This window comes from Solea senegalensis, linkage group LG10 (assembly GCF_019176455.1).
Source record: "Solea senegalensis isolate Sse05_10M linkage group LG10, IFAPA_SoseM_1, whole genome shotgun sequence".
NCBI classification, from domain to species: domain Eukaryota; kingdom Metazoa; phylum Chordata; class Actinopteri; order Pleuronectiformes; family Soleidae; genus Solea; species Solea senegalensis.
Genome location: NC_058030.1, coordinates 19,881,034 through 19,902,445, shown reverse-complemented (window position 1 = coordinate 19,902,445; position 21,412 = coordinate 19,881,034). Strand labels below are relative to the sequence as shown.

The window sequence follows — 21,412 nt, the reverse complement described above, 5'->3', positions numbered from 1 at the left end:
GTTGAGTGTGGTAACGCTCCATCATGTTGTTCATCTATTGTTATTAAAAAAATGCAAATCATAATATCTGTCCAAAAAAATCACAAATTGATATTTCCCCAAAATTGTTCAGCCCTGTTAAAGTGTCTAATTGCTTTAAAATAAAAATAATAATAAAAAAAAAGTATTTGCTTATAATAAGACTTTATAAAATAGAATTATTCTATTTTAAATATACTTTTCTGTACAATAATCAGATTGTATAAATTGTTGTTTTTCATGAATCCGGGATTGGACCATCATGTTTTCACAACAGCCCACGATAAACAAGTTTTGATGCTAACTAAAGGTTACATACATTCTCCAACACACTTGGAACCACAAGTGCACAAATCCACCACAGTTCTCTGATGTACTTCAGGAAAGGGAGGGTTGAGCGCAGGAGTTGCAATCTACACTGTCACCATTAGGTGTCACTCATTTTTACACCCTTGACCTTTAAAGTTGTTAAAGTCACGTCACATGATCTTTGTCAGCAGATGGAGACAAACCTTTTTGTTCAACTGAAGGACTTCTTGCCCACAATGTCTTAAATATATGATCGACTGATTATAGAAACTAATACAGAGCAGTAAACCAAAGCAAGAACCTAAATAAATGACAAATAATATTAAATAAATGAATCTTCCTGATGTTATTTCCAGGCTTGTGATAATTGTGTTTAATTGGCATTTAATGAAGCAAATGGATGTGTATTTTATTTTATTTTATTTGACTGACCGTGTGTCCTTGTGTTGAGACTGATGTGCGTTCTTAAACAAAAACACTTTCTTTTACAATTCATTTAATTCAATTAATGTACACTAATGCGGCAGTTGCCTCAAAGGCAAACGTTGAGTTTACAAAACGATCCAAGTGCTTCTACAGTCAGTGACGAGACTCCGGTAGACCACAACGATGATGACGATGATGATGAAGTGCACAGTTGACAGGGAGGACGTGGACGTGGACTCATATCTGTGACGACTCCAGCCACAGTGAGGCGCTGTTTACTCGCGGTGGCTGAGAGTCCAGCTTCAGCAGAGCCATCACAGCCTCCTCTATCTTTGTCACCCACACTCTCTGCAAAACACACAGGTCAAAGGTTAAAAGCAGCTGTTTATTATTTGTTTCTGTAAAGATGTGACTTTAAAGACAGAAATCTCATTATAATGGAATATTTACAAGATTTTAAATGACAGGTAAGATATAAACTCCTGTACTGAATTTAAGAGATAAAACATTTTTAATGGGTTTTGGTGGAACTGAGCATAACTAAATCTAAATTTGTGCATAAATGCATTTATGATATAAAACATTTAAAATATTACAGTATTATGTAGTACAATGGGATTTGGTGCAATTTAGCATTCAAAATAAATCTATATGTACAAGTCAATGAACTTAAGACATTGAACATTAAAAGTCACACTATTTTTGATGATAGAAAACATTTTACGAGAAAAGAAAAATGACACATTTTCAATGGGATTTGGTGTAACTGAGCATTTAACACAAATCTTAATTTATGTGGAAATAACTTTCGGATATAAAACCTTATTTTCATATAAATTCATTAACTCACACAAACAAACTTCTCTCACAGATATTATATTATATATTATTAAGAAAACAATAACTTTTATTGTTGTCTGAAGAAGTTCTTGGACCCAAAACCTGATACCATATCACCTGCATATTTGAATTATCGTATTGAACATATCCACATATGATGTTCCATAACACGTGTGTGAGAAGCTTCTCAGAAAGTCTCGCTGTGATGGATTTGATTTGATCTACCTTGACAGACTCTGACGCGGCTTGGAGGATGAACGCACCGATACACTGCTGGTAGCGGTTCTGGTGCATGATTATGAAAGAGTGAGGGAGCCCCGATGCTGCACAGAATAACAACTCGGTTAAAAACACATCAAACACGAGAGAACACGCTGTGGATTCAACTCACATCAAACTCAACACTCTGGTCTTATCTGAGACGGAGGCACGACCAGTGTCAGAGTAAATAAGATGTGTTCTACTTACTTGAGGCATTTAGCTGATCGATGTTCTTGAGCTGGAGTCGGTCCAGAGAGACGGGCTGGTCAAGAACCGTGAACGTGCATCCTTCCTTCAGCAGCTGATCCAGCTCCAGGTTCTGTGGCAGCCTCAGAGGATTCTGTTCTGGACCAGTGGACTTCTGTACGGGAAGATGAGCGACAATCCTTTAAGAGTCTCGGACACTGTCCGTCTGTGGTTTGGTTCAGAACCTTTAACACCGAGCTCATCGCTGACGACACGTTTGCATTACTGTGATGATGCGACGGTTTGTGAAAGCTGAGAAGTTGCTTATTACGGTGATTTGACTCGTGCTGTTACAGGAAGCCTGAGAATCAGCGTCTTTGGAAAAACGCCCATTTTTGGAAATTGAAACAAAAACTCAAACAAATGTTATTTTAAATATTTACTATTATTATTATTATTATTATTATTTATATTTAACACTAAACACAAAATCTGGTGTTTTGGTTTTTTTTATTTCAAATTGTTAGTAAACTATTTTAACATGCAGTCAAACATGCAGATATTCAAAGTTAATGTGGACAAATGGGCAAAAGCACTTACTCACAGGACATTTTCTGGTCCTTTTATGGTTAAAATAAGCAAAGAAAAGTGGATGGAGGAAAATGGAAGTGTGCCATGTCACTTCCTGAACAATAAACTGGCCACTTTATTAGGTACACCCGTCCAACTGCTTGTCAAAGCAAATATCTAATGAGTCAATCGCATGTCAGCCACTCAAGGCACGAAGACACAGTGAAGACAACCTGCTGAAGTTCAAACACAGCGATTTAACTCACTTTGAGTGTGGCGTGGTTGACAGTCCAGTCAACTGAGCATTATAGAGTTAGAATTATAGAGATTTTAGAGAATGATCTGGATGTGCGGATATGACAAATGCAGATTTTTTTTGTGGAAGCAGGACGTAAGAAGTAAGAAAATGTGACGCACCTTTTTGCTTCTCTTTAGCCTCGTGATCAACAAGAATTCGTCAAACAGGAAGAGATAAACATCGATCAGCTTTGTGTTCTCTGGTGAGGAATTCAAGAGAGGAGACTTCAGATTTCATTCAGATCGTATCAGCGAGCACATAAAACATAGTGAGTGAGTGAGTTATTTTATTGTTATTTAGTCCAAACATATAAAAAGATAAACCCATTAGTAGAAGAATGACAAGCACCGTGTGCTGAGCACACACTGTACCTATGAGCAGCAGCTTCCCTTCATGCAGCAGACTTCTGTGAGAGATCAGATTGTCCAGAGTGACCGTCTTTAACAGATGCTTGAGATTCTATAAAAACAGAGAACAAAAACACTTTCACCTGGTGATACGTGATGTGACTTTGTGATCCTGAAGTAACAAGTGCTTTCTTAAGATGTGATTTTACATGGAGATTAAAGATGGGATCAGCTTACTTAACATAGAAGGTATTTAATCTGCTCTGTAAACAAAGATCTCGCACCGGTAACACTTTATATCAGGGAACACATATTCACTATTAACTAGCACGTATTATTCTACACCTTATTCTACGTGAGATTGGATAAGATAAGAATTTTCCTAAAAAAGATGTTAATACGTGCTTAATATTTACTAATAAAGTATTTTATTCGTATTTTGAAATATGTGTTACCCTTGCATCTTAACTATTAGTAGCCAGTTTCTGACGGACACTGACCCTGTCTGACTTCCTGGTAAAATACAAGTGAAATAAAAATTCCCCACAGCAATAACAAATGAAATATCACTTGATCTTAATTGGTTTAAGAGCAGCATATATCAATAAAATGACTCAGCACTGCACAAATATGTCGGGCAAAAGGCAAAGTCACCACTGCAACACAGAGACAAACAAGTGTCAATTTAATGAATCTGCATGTCTTTGTACTGTGAGAGGAAGAAGGAGGACACACAGTCCAACTGGGATTTGAACCCCGTGACCTCCTTGTTGTTCTGTTTCCTTTAAGCGTCTGCTTTTCTGTTCCTTGTTTTCCTGTTTTATTTTGTAAGTTTTACTTCCTGTCCTGTTTTCCCTCTGTGATGTGTTTCACCTGTGTGTGATTAGTTTCACCTGCCTCCCTCGTGCATTTAGTCTCTGTGCTTCCCAGTGTCTCCGTGGGTTCATCTGGTTTAGTTCCTGACTTGTTCATGCTTTCCTGGTCCTGTTCACTGTTTCTCTTCCCTTGTTTCGAGGCATTTTTGTGTTTGAACCTGCATTTGAGTCCTAACTTTTGTGAAAAATGTGACGTATGCTTAGACTGATCTGAAACCAGCTGCATCAATGGATAATTGATAAGCAGACAGACCTCAGGGACGAAGGAGCGCTTGTCTCTCTCCCACACAGGCAGCCACACCAGGGCGTCTCGCAGCTGTTTCACCTTCTGGTAGTTATCCAACCATTTGACCTTTCCCTCTAAATCACCTGGAAAAGAGAGGGATGATTTGGAACATGAGGGACAAGAGGAATGTGAGGTTTTAAAGGTCTAGTGTGTAACATTCACGGTTAACACTTGATGGTGGTGTACGAGGAGAGCACAGCAACAGTTGCCATAGTGATGGTGAGGTGATGTCGCCAACCGTTAGCTGCACTTTGTTCAAATAAAAATGTCACAACTTCTGCAGCACACAACGTGAGCAAAAACCGGACCCACAATGCAGCTCAGCAACGCTTTGGCGCATTCACTACAGTACGAGGGCTTTAAGAGAAAAGCTGATGTGTTGACGTCGGTGAAACAAGGCGACACTGCGCTGGGGTTAGTGGGGGTGTGTCCCCAGGGTTAGGGACCAGGGATGATGAGCTTTGGACGGGGGTTTTGGACAAGCGGATCGAGCACACCTTGGATGGTGTGAATGTAGCTCAGACTAGAGCCATTGTGCACTTAAAATGACCTGAAAATTCAAGGTATTTTGTTTGAATGTCTTTGGGAAGGTCGTGTTCTTTTTTAGTTTTACGCTACATGTTGACAGTTAATGTTACAGAGAACTTTAATAAAAGTTGCTCATGGTTGTACAGCTGTGCTCCTCCCCTGTGTCTACGCGATGACGCCGTCAAACGACGAGTCAGCTCAACTTCAAAGTCATTGACAGATAAGTCGATCCTAAAAAAATGACAAGTCATTAAAGCCCTACTACACACATGATTTGGCTGTTTGGAGGATCCTTTTAGTCCGAAATCGATTATACTGAGGGTCACAGCGCGGATTAAAAGCTTGTACTGTTGCCTTAATAGGAAGAAGGTCATCGGTTTGAATCCCGGTCTTTCTGTGTGGAGTTTGCAACGAGTGAGAGTGATCATACTACCCATGATATGTTTAAGTATATAATTACTTTGGCCATTGCAGCATTAGAATAAGAGTTTTATATGTATTTGAAGCAGGTGCCTTGCTTTGTAGAGACCGTCATCTTGCTCCACCATTTCTCTATGGCACCCCGAGTGAAAACAAGCGTGCGGTAACTTACTAAACAATGGAAGAATATCCCTTTAAGGTGAAGTTGCTCTGTACCTGGGTATATTTACAGACGTGAATCATAAAATGACACATTTTTATTGACTGATTATTCAGTGTGATAATGAAGCTCATAAAACCCGGCTTTATCTGTCTTTCCCTGTATAACGATGGTGCTTTGCCAAACACGGGGTGTGATTGTACCGTTACCGATCGCAGCTTTCACAAGAAGTCTTTAACTCCACACCCAGGGGACATTGGCCCATTCATCTCTGTGCTCTGTCACCTCTGCTGCACTGCCACGCCTTTTGTTGACGGTGATAGGAAAAAACCGGGGCGTGATTAATAATTTCTGACGGCTGTTCAGTTTCGTTATCGGTTCAGCGCAGCTTCCCACAGCCCGCCTGCCTGTCCAGAGTAAACAGGTGTTCAAGCAGAGACAGGCTGCGGTGCAGTGAGTAAACCGTCAGGGTTGCAGGCACTCGTCCAAGGCATGAAGCTGCTGTGTTTTCATTTGACAGAGATGGTCTCTCTTGACATGCGTTAAACACCGTGCCAGGATCGCAATGAGTGTGAAAAGGCACCTGCAGACTTCAGTTAGCTGACGCGACCTGTGTGAAGTGGTTCAAGTCATACAACTGTCCGTGCAACAACACACGCTCACTCACTGTGACTGTGATTCTGCCGCTGATACGGCAGAGGTAACATTCAGCATCACTGCAAACAGGTTGGAGCATGACTGAAAACACAGCACCCACCAAAGAAATTGCAACAAGTCAATTCTGCTACTCAAAAACACCCAAATGTTGTCAGCAGTAAACATGAACCTGTTGCTGTATACACCAGAATGCTCCCTCAGTCAGGTCTTATCATCAACATCATTCAACATGCAGAATAACATCAACAACAAAAACAACACTCAAAGTCCCACACTGCTGCTTTAAACTAAAAGGATATCATGGATCACTGAAGTGTTTACTTTTACCTGCATCTCTTTTTTTTAATCTGCATTTAAGTAGAGAATGGAAGTAATTTCACCAGCTCTGTCTGCTGATCATATGTGTTGATCATAGTCTCTTAGTACTTCCTGTATTCATCTCCTCAAGCATCAACATTTCCTAGCTGTTATTTCCCAGGGTGCCAATACTGCAATCGGCTGTTTATCAGCTAGTCTTGTCTGTCACAATAGTGTGTCAACCTGCCTGCGTCATTAGATGATTATCTCATTGTTGTCTTTTCTATGCCTTAATTCTCTCACTCTGCTGTCTCACACACCCTGCACCTGCACCTATATCATTCTCTATCAGTCTCGCCACCAACCACCATCGCCACCAGTGCCTGGACATAAAGGGATTTTCCTCCTCGCTGCTCACTAGTTTCTCCTGGTTTAAACGCAGTAGTAGTGAGGGAACACATTCACACACTTCAGGTAGAGGCTGTGCCGTGTGCTGCTCACATATCGACGTGTCCACTTGCTCGGCTACAGTCTGCAGGCCTCTGGTCTCGTCCTCCGTCTCGTATCTCTTGGCGATGTTCCGCAGCAGCAGCGGGTATCGAGTGAGCCTCTGCAAAGGCGCCACCAACAGGTCGCGCAGCTGCAGCCTCCGGCAATGTTGGTTCCTCTCACACCACTTAAAGAGGGGGAGAAAGGCAAAAAAAGAGGGTGAGAGGTCAAAGGGGTGAAAGAGCTCGTCACGGTGTATTTTTTGAGACAGAGGGGAGTTGGGGGGATGGGCGGTGAAATGAGAGCAAAGAGAAATGACGCCCAAGACCAAAACACAATCACATCTTAACTAAACTAAACTAGTTTAACTAATAACACAAAAATCACCTATTGTTCTTATTCATATTAAATCATTTAAATATTCACTGTCGATTAAAAAACAAATATTTGAACCTCAATTCTTATTGGATTTGTAAAGTTAATGAAACAAGATTGGAGCTGGAGGTTGGAACAACTTCAACTTAAACACACACAAAATTAGAAAGTCTTTAGAGTGGACTTCTTCTTTTATTTTGAAATCATTCTTCCCATTTATTGAGCGTTAAACTTCCTGTCATTGTTTGTTTTCTCTTCAGTTTCCTGTTGCACCTGCACCTTGTTAACTATGCTCTATGTTCTAAGTGTATTTATTACACACTTGTTTTTCCTGGTTGTTGTGTTCTCGACAGATTTCTATTGTTTATTTTCTTCTATTTATCTCATTGTATATATTTTACTTATTTTCGGTTAATTCCTTTATTTGTGTTGGCTGTTTTAGAAATAAACTTTGACTTGACTTCCAAAGATGCCACAAAGTTAACAGTCGTTCTGTTCACCAGTTGAATCAGTATTTCTTATCAGTATTTACATCCCAAGGAATATTCATCCAAATATGCTCTTTCCTTTTGAGTTATCCTTCTAAAAGTCACACACACACACACACACACGCACGTCCTTGGTGGAGACAGTGATGTCAGGATGGCTCTCTGCCAGCTCATGCAGTACATTCTGGGTGATGCAGCAAAAAAAAAAAAAGCTGTGGAAGCTGGTGCTCAATACACAACCACACCAAGGAGGTTATTGTCTTTGTCTGAGTTTGTGTGTCTGTGAGCAGCATAAGGAAAAGGGTTCTTTGTGGTGATAGAAATCCCCGAGATACGAGGATTCTTTTAAAACATTTGTAAACTTTGTCATGAGATAGTGGAGCGCTGACACCGTGGGAAACTGAGCAACCTTGGCAGAGGTTTGCGCTCTAATGCTTTTTCTAGTTGTTTCTGCATCACTGATTTAAGCACTCTGTCAATAACCAATGCAGAAAACCAGGTGTTTCCACAGGGTTCACATTGTTGTCCTCACCACTGTAAATAAGTGTGACATCAGATGGTTACATAAGAGGGACAAATGGTCACATTCCTCTCTCAAACCTTGGTGCCTCTGAATTGGTTGTTGTTTATAATATTGCCGCGTGTCCTCTCTCACTCTTGGCTTAAAGTTGCCTTCCTTGTTGTCAAGGTACACAGTGTCCTTGCCACCACTCACACTGACTCACACACGCACAGGTCATTTGCCCTCCTGTACCTTCACGTAAGATCTAAAGTCCTCTCTGGGCTTCAGGCTGTCCAGATAAAGCAGAGCAGTGGAGTAGTTGAGGCAGTATTTCTGCAGACAGTGACATATGCTCTCCTGGAAGGCCTGCCAACACAAAGCAGAGGTGCACAGTTGCAGTTTACACACACGGGGCAGAATGCTGAGTCACTTCACTTGGAAACAAGACGATGCTATTCGGAATGAAAACACACACACACAAAAAAACACCTGTGTGTGGCATTTATGTTTTTTGTCATGATGCTTTAATTCTTTCATTCAGGAGATTTCTTGTATTGCTGAAACTTGTAGTTATGAATGATTTATTATCCAAGGATAAAACATTAAACGAGGACTGTAGAGAAGGGACAAAGGAAGAACAAACTCTTCAAGGACTTAAAATAATGCGCGCAATTTCTTAAGATTCATATTTACTTTCTGTGACAAGTACACAACCAAGAAAACAGTACATTAATACATCTGAAACTACGTTTTAATCAAATCATATAACAAATGAATAAATGCACCACTTAATTAACATTCAACCATTCATATTGTATTGTCAAAAACCCAACACATATCAATTAATAAGACTTATGTTTACACTACAAATTCATAAATAAGTTATTAGTATTGAGCATGACTGTAAGTGAATAGAGTTTGATTAAAATACAATCCAGTTTAATCTGTAATCTCCGCATTACTACACTATGTGTGCACCTCTACAGCAAATACTTAGAAGTGCTTTAAGTGTCAGTGTATGTGTGTGTGTGTGTTCACATGTCACACTTGCCTTGCTCAGCAGCTGGGGCAGGGTGGACCCGCCGCCCTCTGACATCACCAACGTGTCCTTTATGAGGCGGAGGAGGTTGTTCAGGAAACCAAAGCTCACCTGCAGCAGACAACACTCAGTGTCAAGTGTCACAGGCTGAGTCACGAGACACTTAACATACCTCACACACTTTCAGTGGAAAAAAAACCCTTATGTAAAAGAGCAGAGGTGAGCAGACAGCTGTAAAACGGTACAGTAAAGGTCCAGCGTGTTTATTGGCTGAGACGTAATCTATTTCCCATAAGTGTGTAATTGTATGTATAGCCTTAAAAAAAAGATTTCATATGTGGCTTAAGCAAACTTCGTACTGCCATGTTCCTAAACTTTAAACTTTAAAACCACTGTGTCTATGGGAAACTCATAAGCTGACAGACAACTCGTGCGTAGGACACCGTAGGTTCCTGACAGACCTGGGTGCAATCTGCAGTCTCACCATTAGATGTCACTAAAGGCATTTTTGTTTTTTTTTTCGCACAATAATAACAGCGTTTGCTTCTGTAACCAATCAGAATGTGCGCCGTTGACGACACGACATTAAAATGTTATCAAACACACACAGCTCAGTCTGTGACCTTCCTTTAAATCTTTAACTCTCTTACAAAAACTTCAAAAGGCCCCAAAATCCCATGTCTCATTTTTACCCAGGCTTCCCCTTGGAGCTCAAGTTACAAGCAAGTTTAAATCCACCCTGACGAAATAGGACACCCCTTCAAATACGTGATGTCGACACGTAAGCAGCCAGTGTTTTTTGCTGGCGATTCAAGACGCTGTTGTCAAACAAACAAACAAACAAAAGATAAACAAAAACACCATTGACAGCTGTTGCTATTTCTCCACCTTGGACTACAGCTGTTGTTATGCGCTCGTGTGCATCAAAACAGAGACATGTCAGAACATGTCTTCAACACCTGGGAATATTTGTGGACCAGTTTATGTGTTGTGTTGTGGTTAGAATAGCAACACAAAATGATAGACAATGTTAACTTAATGATGGTAGTGTTTGTTTCTTTGGACTCGGCTAATCTGGGAACGTGTTCTCCTGAAAGGTTTCCTTTTCAAAGGCTAGCTAGCGCTTACACTTACACAACCTACCAATCTATCCAATATCAGGACACCCTACACCTACACACGAACACACAAAATGGAGGGGTAGGGCTAAGTGGTATGTGCTGCGTTCCATTTACTTCAAAACGCCGAAGTCAGAACTGGACGTGGCAGGTTCACCACGTTCCACTTGAGAAGTAGGAAACGTATCCCTCGCTAGCTGTTGTTAGCAATACCAGTTGAGATGAATCAATACTGAATCAGTGTGATTGATTTACTGTGTCCGGGTTCCGACTCCAAATGTTCCTCCTTCCTGAGGTGGTTAAATTTAAGCTCCTCTCTTCTTCTTCTTATTGAGTACAATGACCTGCTCCTCATTGCTAGATGCTAACTCCATGTAATGCTCCAATGTTTCTGCATAATCAGTTGATGTTTGGGTGTATCAACATTTATCTCCAAGTTACTCAACGGCCTTAATTCATACACAGTGAGTGAGTGAATCAACAAACGACAGGGCTCGTGCTGCTGATTAGAAACTCTTGTGTCTCACCAGACAAAGCTCATTGAGGTTTGCAAACAATCTCCAGGTCTCAACGTCAGCCAGGGAGTTCCTTATCTGCAGGTTTGTGAGCGTAGCCAAAAACACCTGAGGGCAACAAAAGAGGTCATAGACAGAATGGGCTGAGGCTATGTGTTGTGTGCAAGCATCACATTTCTTAACCCACTGCAAGAAAAGAAAAAGCCTCGAAGGACTTTTTACATGAACCTCAATGACAGGACGACAAACACAAAGCAGAGGGTGTTGGCTTTCATTTTGGGTTTTGGTCTATTTATTTACGTGTGTGCGTGTGAGTGTGTGTATTTTGAGTCACCTCTTTGAGAACCATGAGCTGATCCAGGAAGTAGACACACTCACTGGTGAAGAGTTCCCAGATGGCCTCGTGTGTCTTGAAGCCCTGTGGATCAGAGGTGGCGCTCACCTGGGAAGACTGGTCCCGCAGGAACTCTGCCAGAGAGAAGTCCTGGACACAAAAACAAATCACTCATCTGGCGGCAAGAAGAAAACAAAGTACGTGACCTAGGGCACTCAGACCTGTCAGTCGTTAATCAAATATTTAATCGCATGACTCACTGTCCAGAGTTAGCTCACAATTAATCACAAATTAAGTGCACATTTTCTGACTCAAAGGACATGGGGCACAATGAAAATGTGTCAAAATAAAAAATTTAAATTGAAGAAAATACATGAAGAAACATGAAAATGACATGATTTTCACGTTTGGTTTTTGTATTTTCTTTGCAAGTTTTGCCACACTGGTGTTGACAGAACTTGAATTGAAATGTTTTATTGGTGTTTTATTAAATCGGCTTTAACTTTCACTTTTATCTGTTGGTACGGCCTCTTGAACCAGAAGAACAGGACCAGTTTAGATGGCATTGTAAAGGTGTGCTGCAAAGTGACAGACGCTCAACCTTGAATTATCTCTCACATGTACAAGTCCAGGGTTTAAAGAAGGACAGGTCAATTCTTGCTCAACCCCAGACATCCTGTGGCAGATGACTGCCGGGGTACAGACACAACAATTGTTTTGTCGTTGAATAATTTCTGTCGTTGCCTGTCGTGTTTCTATCATTGTAATTGTTGTTTGTGTCTATTTTTATTTATTTTAGGTTGCTGCAGGCTGTGCTTCCTTTGACCTTTGACATGATCGATATGAGCAAATCAAATATTCCCGTAAGCTTCGATAACAAAAAAAACGTGATTTAAAAGTAACTTGGGACGTGATTTGTCTCAGATCAGTTCCAGATCTCTTTTTGTCACAAAACCAGCAGCAGATGTGTGTGTTGCTGCATTTCCTTCAGTCAGAAATGGGGTTAAGGGAGTGGCTCTGTCACGATTTCCTATTATATCTGTAATGTAAAATGTAATTGTGTGTTGTGTAGGTTTTGGCAGGAACACTGACGCTTTTTTTCCTCCCTCACAAAGACCGTGATGAAGCTTGGAACTAACTTCACAGTCAAGCACCTTTTGAGTTCGGAGTGTCTTTTCATCAAGTCTTGAGAAAAGTCGTCATCACATGCTGTGTGTCAGTGTTTGTTTATATCTGTGCTCAGAGTTGACCTGAAACATTTCGCCCCAGAAAATCTGGTTTTTGCACATCGTCCCTCCGACTGTCGTCCTGTTATTTCTGAGTCACTCGTTAAACACTGAGCTATTTGAACAGGAAATCTGGATATCGTACAGTATTTGTTCAAACTCCACTCTGTAGATTAAACCAACATGAAGATTTACATAAGAAACTGAAAGGATGCTTAAGGGCTTTCGCTGTTGACAGAGGTCTTTTCTCACCTTATACTTCTGAAGTTCATTGTTCCTCCAGTCTTGAATCTGTGCTGTTGACAGATATTTTTCAATATCTGACACTGTGCCCGTCTGCGACTTCCCTTTAGTCTAAAACATCAAAGAAAATAATGCATAATGACATTGGCTGATTCAGGCAAATGGATTTTTAAACACGTTGTTGTGGTTTTTATTATGTAACATGTAACAGTCTCACATTCTCAATAACTTAAACCAACTGGATTTGGCTGAAGTTCCGCAATTCAAGTGTTGACCAATTACAAAAGGGCCAAAAGGGATAAGAGGAACCACATTAATCTGCTTTGAGAAGTGGGTCAGGGAACAATGTCCACACCAACTGCTCTCCCTGCTAGAACAAAGTGCATCACAAAATGCAAGCATAACAGCGGCGATCACACAACATCCTCCTCTAACGGAAAAGAACCAGCACACCTACCGTATTTCGCCGAGAAAAAGGCCACTTGGTCTTCTTATTATCTGCCGAAATCAAACATATAATGGCGATTAATAACAAAGGTAAGGGGGGAAAGTTTTGAAATCAAACAAACAAAAGTGTGTTGGGATAAAAACTGTGATAGACAAGGAAGTAATTCAGTTATTTTTGAAAAACATCGCTGGCTAAACACAAAATAAGAACACAAACAGTGTATGACTTGTCCATGTGTTAACTTTGTTTCGGAATAACAAATAGACACAAGGATACTGCAAATTCTTCGATGTATTTGGTGGTTTTAAGTTTAAACTTTAATTCCCATTTATCTGAGCCTAAAAGACAAACATGTACGTTTTCAAGTTATACTTTTAAAAGTAGTCATAGCTGTCAAACATATGTTAAATAAAATAAATAAGTGCATTTACATTCAAAATATTCATGGCTTTGCCCAGAAAATCATATAAAAGTGTAATATCACGTCAAGTTTGTTAAGTTTAGGCACTCAAGTCTTGTTTTCATATGCACTTCCTGTTTTATTTTGTATTCACCTTTCCTTCTCGTTTCAGACCATGACTTCCTCCCCTTGTGTGATTTCCCCTCACTGTGATTGTCTGCCCCGCCCCTGATTGCTTTCACCTGTTACCACTTACTTCCTGTATAAATAGTCCTGGTCTTCCCCTGTCATGTCACCAGTTGTATTGTTTGGTCTATTAGCTACGTTGTCAAGTCGTTTGTGTGTTCCTGGTTTAGTTTACTTGAAATGAGATTTGTTGTGATCCTCCTGAAGAGTGCCTTTTGTTAATGTCTTTTGATCCTCCTTGAGAGTGTTTATTTTTTATATTCTTATTAAGTAAACCTTTTGTTAAAACTTTACATTGACTCTGAGTCGTGCATTTGAGTCCTCCAGTCTCGTGTCTAAAAGCATAACAAAAAGTCTGAAGTTGGAAAATACATGCTTTCATGATAGGGTCCTTTGCTCGAGTGCCCAACAACTGACAGTTTCTAAGAAGTTTGTGATGAAAATGGCATCACTACAGACTCACAACAGGCTTATGTGTTTATACAAAACATCATGATCATTGAACTCTTTACAGCCGTTTTCCCCAGAATGAATAGTAGTCACTATGTTGTGCACCTGCTGCTTGGATTGCCATAGTTACACTTCAGGGCGGGTTACAGCTCACTTGTTGTTACTGTAGGCATTCCCCGCCCTCCTCACTACATACACTTGCAAAACGTATTCTGTGAATAAGGGACATTTATTTAAGAGAGTTGGAGTTCTGGCTCCTGATTAGATAAGGTGTTGAGGAAAGGTTTCTTGGAAACACAGAATATAGAGCGATTTAATACATTTGGAGGGGAAATGTAGTGCAGGTGGAGTTTGACGTGTTCACCCCGTGTGTGGGTGTGCGCTGGTTTTCTCCGGGTACACCAGTTTCCTCCCACAGTCCAAAAACATGCAGAGGTTAATTGTCTGTGTGTGTTGGTGCTGTGTGAACCCGTCTTCCGCCCCGCGTCTAATGGGACTGACTCTCATGTGGAGGATAAAGTGGTAGACAATGAAAGAATAGAAGTTTATCAAAATGTTTTGCCTGATAACAGTCGACCATTTTGCACCCTGTAAGAAGCCACGTTTTTTTGTTCCTGTGGCACACAAGGATGTTGCTGTGTAAGATGTCTTTATTTTAATTAAAGTATATCACAGAAAGTTAGAGTTTATATCTATTTTTACATGGGATAATAAAAAGTTTATACCATTTAATATTCCAGCTGCTCCATTAGATACAAACAAGTCTCCCGGTGAAACATCCAGTCCTGGCAAACTGACGACCACAGAACTGCGTCGTCTTTCCTGAAGCCTGATGGGAGAGAAGCAGACAGGTGAAAGTCTTTTGTAAAACGGCACAAATGGAACAGAAGCCACTGGAAACAACATCATTTCTTTTGTCACGTTACGTGGCTGAAATGCCACTGAAATATCATCTGCATTGTGCAGCAAATTGGTGATTAACACGAGTGGCAGAAATGAAAAAGGATAAGTGTTATGTGTCGGGCTTACGGGGGAATAGCTGCTGATTAATGGATCGTTCGGTTTGTGTGAAGGCGTTATCAACAGTTTGCCGGTTCTAATCCTCTCGGTGTCCTTTTCATAGTTTGTGACCAAGGCATTGCTGCGGCTACAAAAACACAGACCTGCCTTTTGGCCCCAGGTAAAGCTCAAACAGACACTTTTGTGTGGACATGATCAAAAGATAAAATTCACTTTCTGCACACTGGCAACGACTGACAGCTTGATGGGTGACCCGCGCCGTCATGCGCTGCAGTTTGACGGGTCTTTGCTTTTAAAAAGTAAAAGTTGGGAAGCGGAAAGAGCCAGACAGGAGAGATAAACCATGACAGTAAATGATTGTTTAAATGATTGTCTTTACAGTAGATGACAACACTGTCTGACTGATTAAAGTTATCAGGACATGAAAGGGGATCATAAGGAAGTTTGGCTTCACAGCTAACATCCCTGTTTATATTGACCAAACAATACAATAAACCACAGCTCAAGAACAAGCAAGAGGACCAAGGTAAAGGTCAGCCAGTGCTTTTGTCTGCCTGAATGATAAAGCCTCTCATCCTGCATGTCAGCACAGGAGTTCTCCCACAGGCCACACGGCGAGTTTATCTGGTGAACAGGAGAAACCTGGTGGGTTTGTTGAAAGCGCCAACTGAGATTTTAAAAACCATTCAAGGGCTTTGAACTCTGGACTGTTTGTATGAACGATTCTGACACACTGGTGGTCAAAACCCCATTTTATGGCAGGTTTGAACTGTTTTATTGACTGATGGGAACAGGGAATGAGAGAGGTACTCGTCTAAACCAGGTCAGTGCTTCCTTGCAGGTTCAGTCCACAGCATCTTCACAATAACAATCCCGTCGCTTTGTGGTCCCTCAGGAAGCTTTATCTGTGTCAGCCTCTCTGCTACGGAGAGCACTTGTAAAAAAATGGGTGCTTTGTTCCCCGCATAAGAAGAGAAATAATGATGCTCCAAAACAAAACTCTCCCAACCACAGGCTTACAGGGCCTGGTCACTGTAGGAGCCACGTTGCCAGGATGTAATTACTGGGACAATAGCTGCCTAATTATCCAGCGGAGGGAAGAGCCCAGGCAGCCCATTAGGCGGGGTATGGCTGGCAGTACGAGAAAACACCCTTAATGAGAGTTTGTCTAGCATGTTCATAACCATGGGACTCTGAAAACTTAACACACCATGTTTATGCTCCATTAACAAAGGCATGAATGACGATGAATGAACAATGGGGTTCCCGAGTGTCCAGCGGGCACACGAGGCAGAGGCACACGATGCTGAAGATGAGGCGTTACAGTGCGGATCTTTGTGTTCAGTGAAAGGATTTTACTGACACTTTATTTCTAATCACGTGGCCAAAAATACAAATGTGAGCGCCTATCAGATACAGGAAACATCAGCCAGAGTCACGTCATGCAAACATGTTCACAGTAGTCGGGCTGTTTCACAGACAACATGCAAATCAGTCCAGGGTACACTTACCGTGTATAGCAGTTGTCTTTTTCCTGTAGAGAGATGAAAACACTGCATCAGTCATAGGAAAACTAATTCAAACTAATTCACTGAACATCACTGTTCAGTGAATTACAGCACAGCTGCTGGAGACGGTGCAGTGGAGTTTTTGGTGTTGATGTTATTATTCAGCGTCTGAGAAAGGATGTAACATTATTTATGTGTTGCTTTCTTCATCTAAAAACAGGCTCTGTCATGTAATGCTAGGGGGGGTGGGACGATACCACGTTTTTGTGCCTGGTACCGATATCACAAACTTGAATATCTACCGATACCGATATTAGTCCGATACATCAGTCATTTAAGACCATTTGTGTGAACTATGACGCTGTGAACAACACATTTGTGCTGACTGAGTCATTTTCAAAGACATCATTCTCCAAATGTGTATCAAATATTGTTTTGCCAAAGAGAAGAAATAAACAGCCCAAACATGACTCAAGTTAAAATGCCTTCGCTGATTTTTATTTACATTTTTACAGCCTGTGCATCGTGAAGGATGCAATACATAAGACTTTTTGATTGTACTGGATTTTAGATTTTTATCTGTCTGATATCTAATCCTGTGATTTTGACCAATATCGAACCGATACCATATAAGCAATACTATCAGACCTGACTGAGGGATGGTTTGTTGTGTGTGAAACACTACTACGCTGCTAAACACAGAGAGAGCCATGTGGAGCTCAGCGTCGTGTGGACCCAATTGACAGTTGTTTGAATTAAGGCTGAAAATCGTAAGAATCACAATATGAAACTGCCAATTATGGCAATACTACAATGTCTAGTGCAGCCGGCTCAGAGTTTATACTATAATGTCAATTAAAAGTTATTGTCTTATGTAACATATACATATTGTGAGCAATTCATATCTTTAATTTGAAGTTCGGAACAAGGGTGTTTCTGCATGGAGTTCTCCTGTTTCCTCCCACAGTCCAAAACCATGCAGAGGTTAATTGGACACTCCTGTATTTCCTGTAGGTGTGAATGTGAGCGTGAATGCTTGTTTGTCTCTGTGTGATGGGCCTGTGTACCCCGCCTTTCGCCTTGTGTCAGCTGAGATTGGCTCCAGTGACCCGTGACCCTCATGTGGAGGATAAAGCGGGAGACAATGGAAGGATTCTTGCATTATAGTGGCTAATATTTTAATTGCGCCATCACATTTTTAATTGAATGGTACATACTGAACTGACATTGGACTTCTAAAAACTTGCAAAAGTTGCAATATTTGGCAGAAAAAAAATCTGTTAGATATTTTCCCCAAATCATCCGGCCTCAGATTAACTGTAACTAATATTTGATTATATTATAAAAAAATATTCTTTAATAAGATAAACACATACCATTACACTTTGTTTGGTATCCTCAAGTTCCAAAACTCTAATTATACTAGTTAAATCACTGACTAGAGGTGTTTTACTGTACACTCAGCGTTGTATATAGAGGGTATATAACAGAGAGAGTGAAAGCACCTCCTCTTGCTAACAACACCACTATATCATTTTCAAAGACATTCAAATTTCAATCCTTGTTTTAAGTGGCCGCTTGGAATCAAAAGCCTCTGATATCTGAGGAGAATGTCAGGACTCTATAGAGAATGTGCTGGCTTGAATACCACCATGATGAATAGATCTCCCCATTATCTTTTCCCATCGCTCACTGACCCCTCTATTATTGGGTGACTGCTGACTGTGGTGAATGGGGGCCCGAGGAGAGCACTTCCCAGGGTTCTCCAGGCAGTGGGCTTGGCCTGAGCTGTCAGTGCATGTAACTGCTGATTCATTTGCTGTCAAAAGCCTGCATTGTGAGTGACCACCGCGGGAGGCAACGCAGAATGAGGGAGAGAAAGATTCCACGAGGAAAGGGAGGAATGTGGAACCATTTAATTTTTTGAGAGTCTGGATAAAAATTCCACACCAAGCCACAACGCATGACTCGTGGTCTCACCTTGACATATTGGTCTGATACCGCCTAAAATCACTGGATCAGATCCATGATCTGTAATTATGATGCTAATACTAGTTAGAAATGTGAACCGTAGGGTTAGGTTGGCAAAACTCAGTTTGAATGGAAGTAAATAGTCTCAATCATTTGTTTTCACATCTTTTTCAAAATAACCAATTTTATATTACCCGTTTTATATGTTTAAATATGTCCCCGTTTAGAGAAAAATAGACGTATTTGTTTAATATCAGACTATGGCCATTTTTATTATACTCCACAAGTAAGCGCTCACCTGCACTTCCACGTCAGGAAATCCAAACTCTTTAGTAAGAATAGGATGAGCACTGCAACATTCTTGCCTTGGGAAAGCAGTACCATTTTCAAACGCCTTTGATCTATGTGATCTGGTTCTCTGTCGGCCACATGATGAAACAGACTGATGATGGTGACAGATCTCTCCGTCAAAGGGAGGGTTTTCCACGAGGGGAGATATGACTCTGCGTAACGGGGACACAGTGCTTGTGGAGGACGCCGTGCATGCAGGCGAAGGCTCCTCCTGTGTGATCATCAGCTGGTCCACGGACTCCATCAGTGGACGTCTGGTGCTCCTCATCCTCCTCAGAGTGGGAGATGTGGAGATGCGGGCCGGGGCCTGTCGGTCGAACTGGAACAAAGGCGCTACCAAACCGTCGCCATCCGGCAGAGACGAGTGTCTCTGCTTGGAGTGAGTCCGTATCAGGTCTATGTGCATTAATACCGGGTTGGTGGTCTGACTCCCCTTGTGCTCGACGGGTCCCCAGTCTGTTTGTGTCTGTGCGTGTGCCACACCTGTGGTGACAACTTCATTTTCAGCCCATTCAATGTAACTCCAGTCCAGTTTCTTGTCGACGTCGTCGTCCTTGTCCGTCAGAATGATGTGGTTCAGCGTAGACATCGTAACCTCAAAGGCATGGTAGTGCAAAGATCAGGAGGAGGAAAAAAGAGTGTGATCTAATGGTCTGGTCGGTTCACCTCCTCTGAGTTAAGGTCAGATGATAATCCTGTTGCATTCCAACACTTTTCACACCGTTCGCTTCTCAAGCCTCTGGGAGAAAAAGAAAAAAAGCAGAAACGTGTCAATACACAAAATAAAGCAGACTGGGCACAGACTCACCCCATAATCTCCTGAAAGGGGATTTGATCGGGGTGAAAATGGTCATTTGGCTAAGCAGACTTACTGACAAACTTACAGTGTAACCTGCATTCATTCACATGTGTGTGGTCAGTGGGTGAACAATGACTAAACATGTGTAATGTGCTGTCCCAACAGTGTGGAGTCAAACAGACAGTGCACCTGGTTTTTAGCTCTTCTGTCTCTGACTGAATAATTCATAGTTTTCCAGATAAAATCGCAATTTGAAACAATGCAATTAGCAAAACGCAAATGCTGCAAATTTGACATTTTATCATCTACTACAAACAACATTATCTCACTTATAAGATCATAATTCAATATCTGTCACAATGACAAACTTTATTTACCCCAAATGTACTGTTATGTACAGTTATTGTTCTGTTATTAACAGACTGCTGCATGAATCACCAAGTTATTAAATAATAAACATGGTCTCCGATGTTCCAACTTCTTAAATGTGTATATTTTCTGTCTTCCTTTGCTGCCAAACAAACCACACACATTTACATTTGCTTTCCTTGAGGACACCGTATTTTAAAAGATTAGAAAACACAGACTGACAATGATATACTTACTGTGACGTTGTGTGCTCAAAACAACGGTTAATCGAGAACATAATCGATGATGGAAGTAATCATTGGATGCAGCCCTGGTGTTGGTTTGCGGATTGTCTTCGGTAGAGAGCTACCACTACTACAATATCACGTTTATTCCTATTTTCCCTCCATGTGAGTTTTAATTCAGTGTTGATCCACAGAGCTGTTGACTGCGCACGTTCACCACACAACAGCCAAGATGAAGGAAGAAACGAGTAAAGTTTACAACGACAACAAATATCACCGGCGTGAAAGCAGACACTACGCTACACACACGCGAACACACACACGCTCATTAAAATGTAAAAAGTCTTGTTTACTTACATTCACCACCGCGCGACGACCCGCACGAGCGCTGTTGGAGAAGTGTGACCGGGAGAGAAGAGTCGTGAGGCTCAGTGACGCACGCACACACACACACACACACACACACAAAGTTCGGCTGAGTTCACACACACACACACACACACACCCACGCGCACAGGGATAAAGTATCCGTCCAAACTCGTTTTAAAAAAAGCGACTAAAAACACGAGTGAACGCTACAGTACAGCAGGTGACCGCGAAACAGTGGAAGTGGAGTCTCTCGTGTTGTGGGAGGAAAGGTGCGAGTGACACACTCTCTCTCTCTCTCTCTCACACACACACACACACACGCGCGCGCGCGCGCATCTATCCTTTTAGGGACTCCATTTAGTTTCAACCGCCGAAACAAAAAGCATTATCCCTGCCGTTAACCATAACTAGTTAATAATGATTAACCCAGTCACTTCATCAGTTATCCAGAAAGTTCAGAAAGAGGTTCTGACTTATTTGGCCCAGAAAAAGTCTGTGTTTGTACAGAAA

At 41.3% G+C, this 21,412-nt stretch overlaps 1 protein-coding gene across 2 annotated transcripts; it reads right to left on the bottom strand.

Moving 5' to 3' along the window:
• Positions 1-732: 732 nt before the first annotated feature.
• plekhg7 (pleckstrin homology domain containing, family G (with RhoGef domain) member 7) lies at positions 733-21,179 on the bottom strand. 2 transcript variants are annotated; one of them, XM_044036193.1, is made up of 18 exons: positions 20,891-21,179; positions 20,546-20,736; positions 19,089-19,880; positions 16,823-16,845; positions 15,017-15,120; positions 13,265-13,305; positions 12,817-12,918; positions 11,339-11,488; positions 11,017-11,112; positions 9,384-9,482; positions 8,585-8,698; positions 6,980-7,154; positions 4,384-4,499; positions 3,280-3,367; positions 3,028-3,107; positions 2,062-2,215; positions 1,819-1,916; positions 733-1,101 (listed from the first exon to the last, which is right to left on the bottom strand). In XM_044036193.1, exons 3-18 carry the CDS (start codon positions 19,728-19,730, stop codon positions 991-993), a joined length of 2,193 nt encoding a protein of 730 aa, XP_043892128.1. In that variant the 5' UTR covers positions 19,731-19,880; positions 20,546-20,736; positions 20,891-21,179; the 3' UTR covers positions 733-990. The 2 variants fall into 2 exon arrangements, with proteins under 2 accessions (XP_043892128.1, XP_043892129.1); XM_044036194.1 differs by lacking the exon at positions 20,546-20,736 and having other exon boundaries at positions 19,089-19,878.
• Between the last annotated feature and the right edge of the window lie 233 nt (positions 21,180-21,412).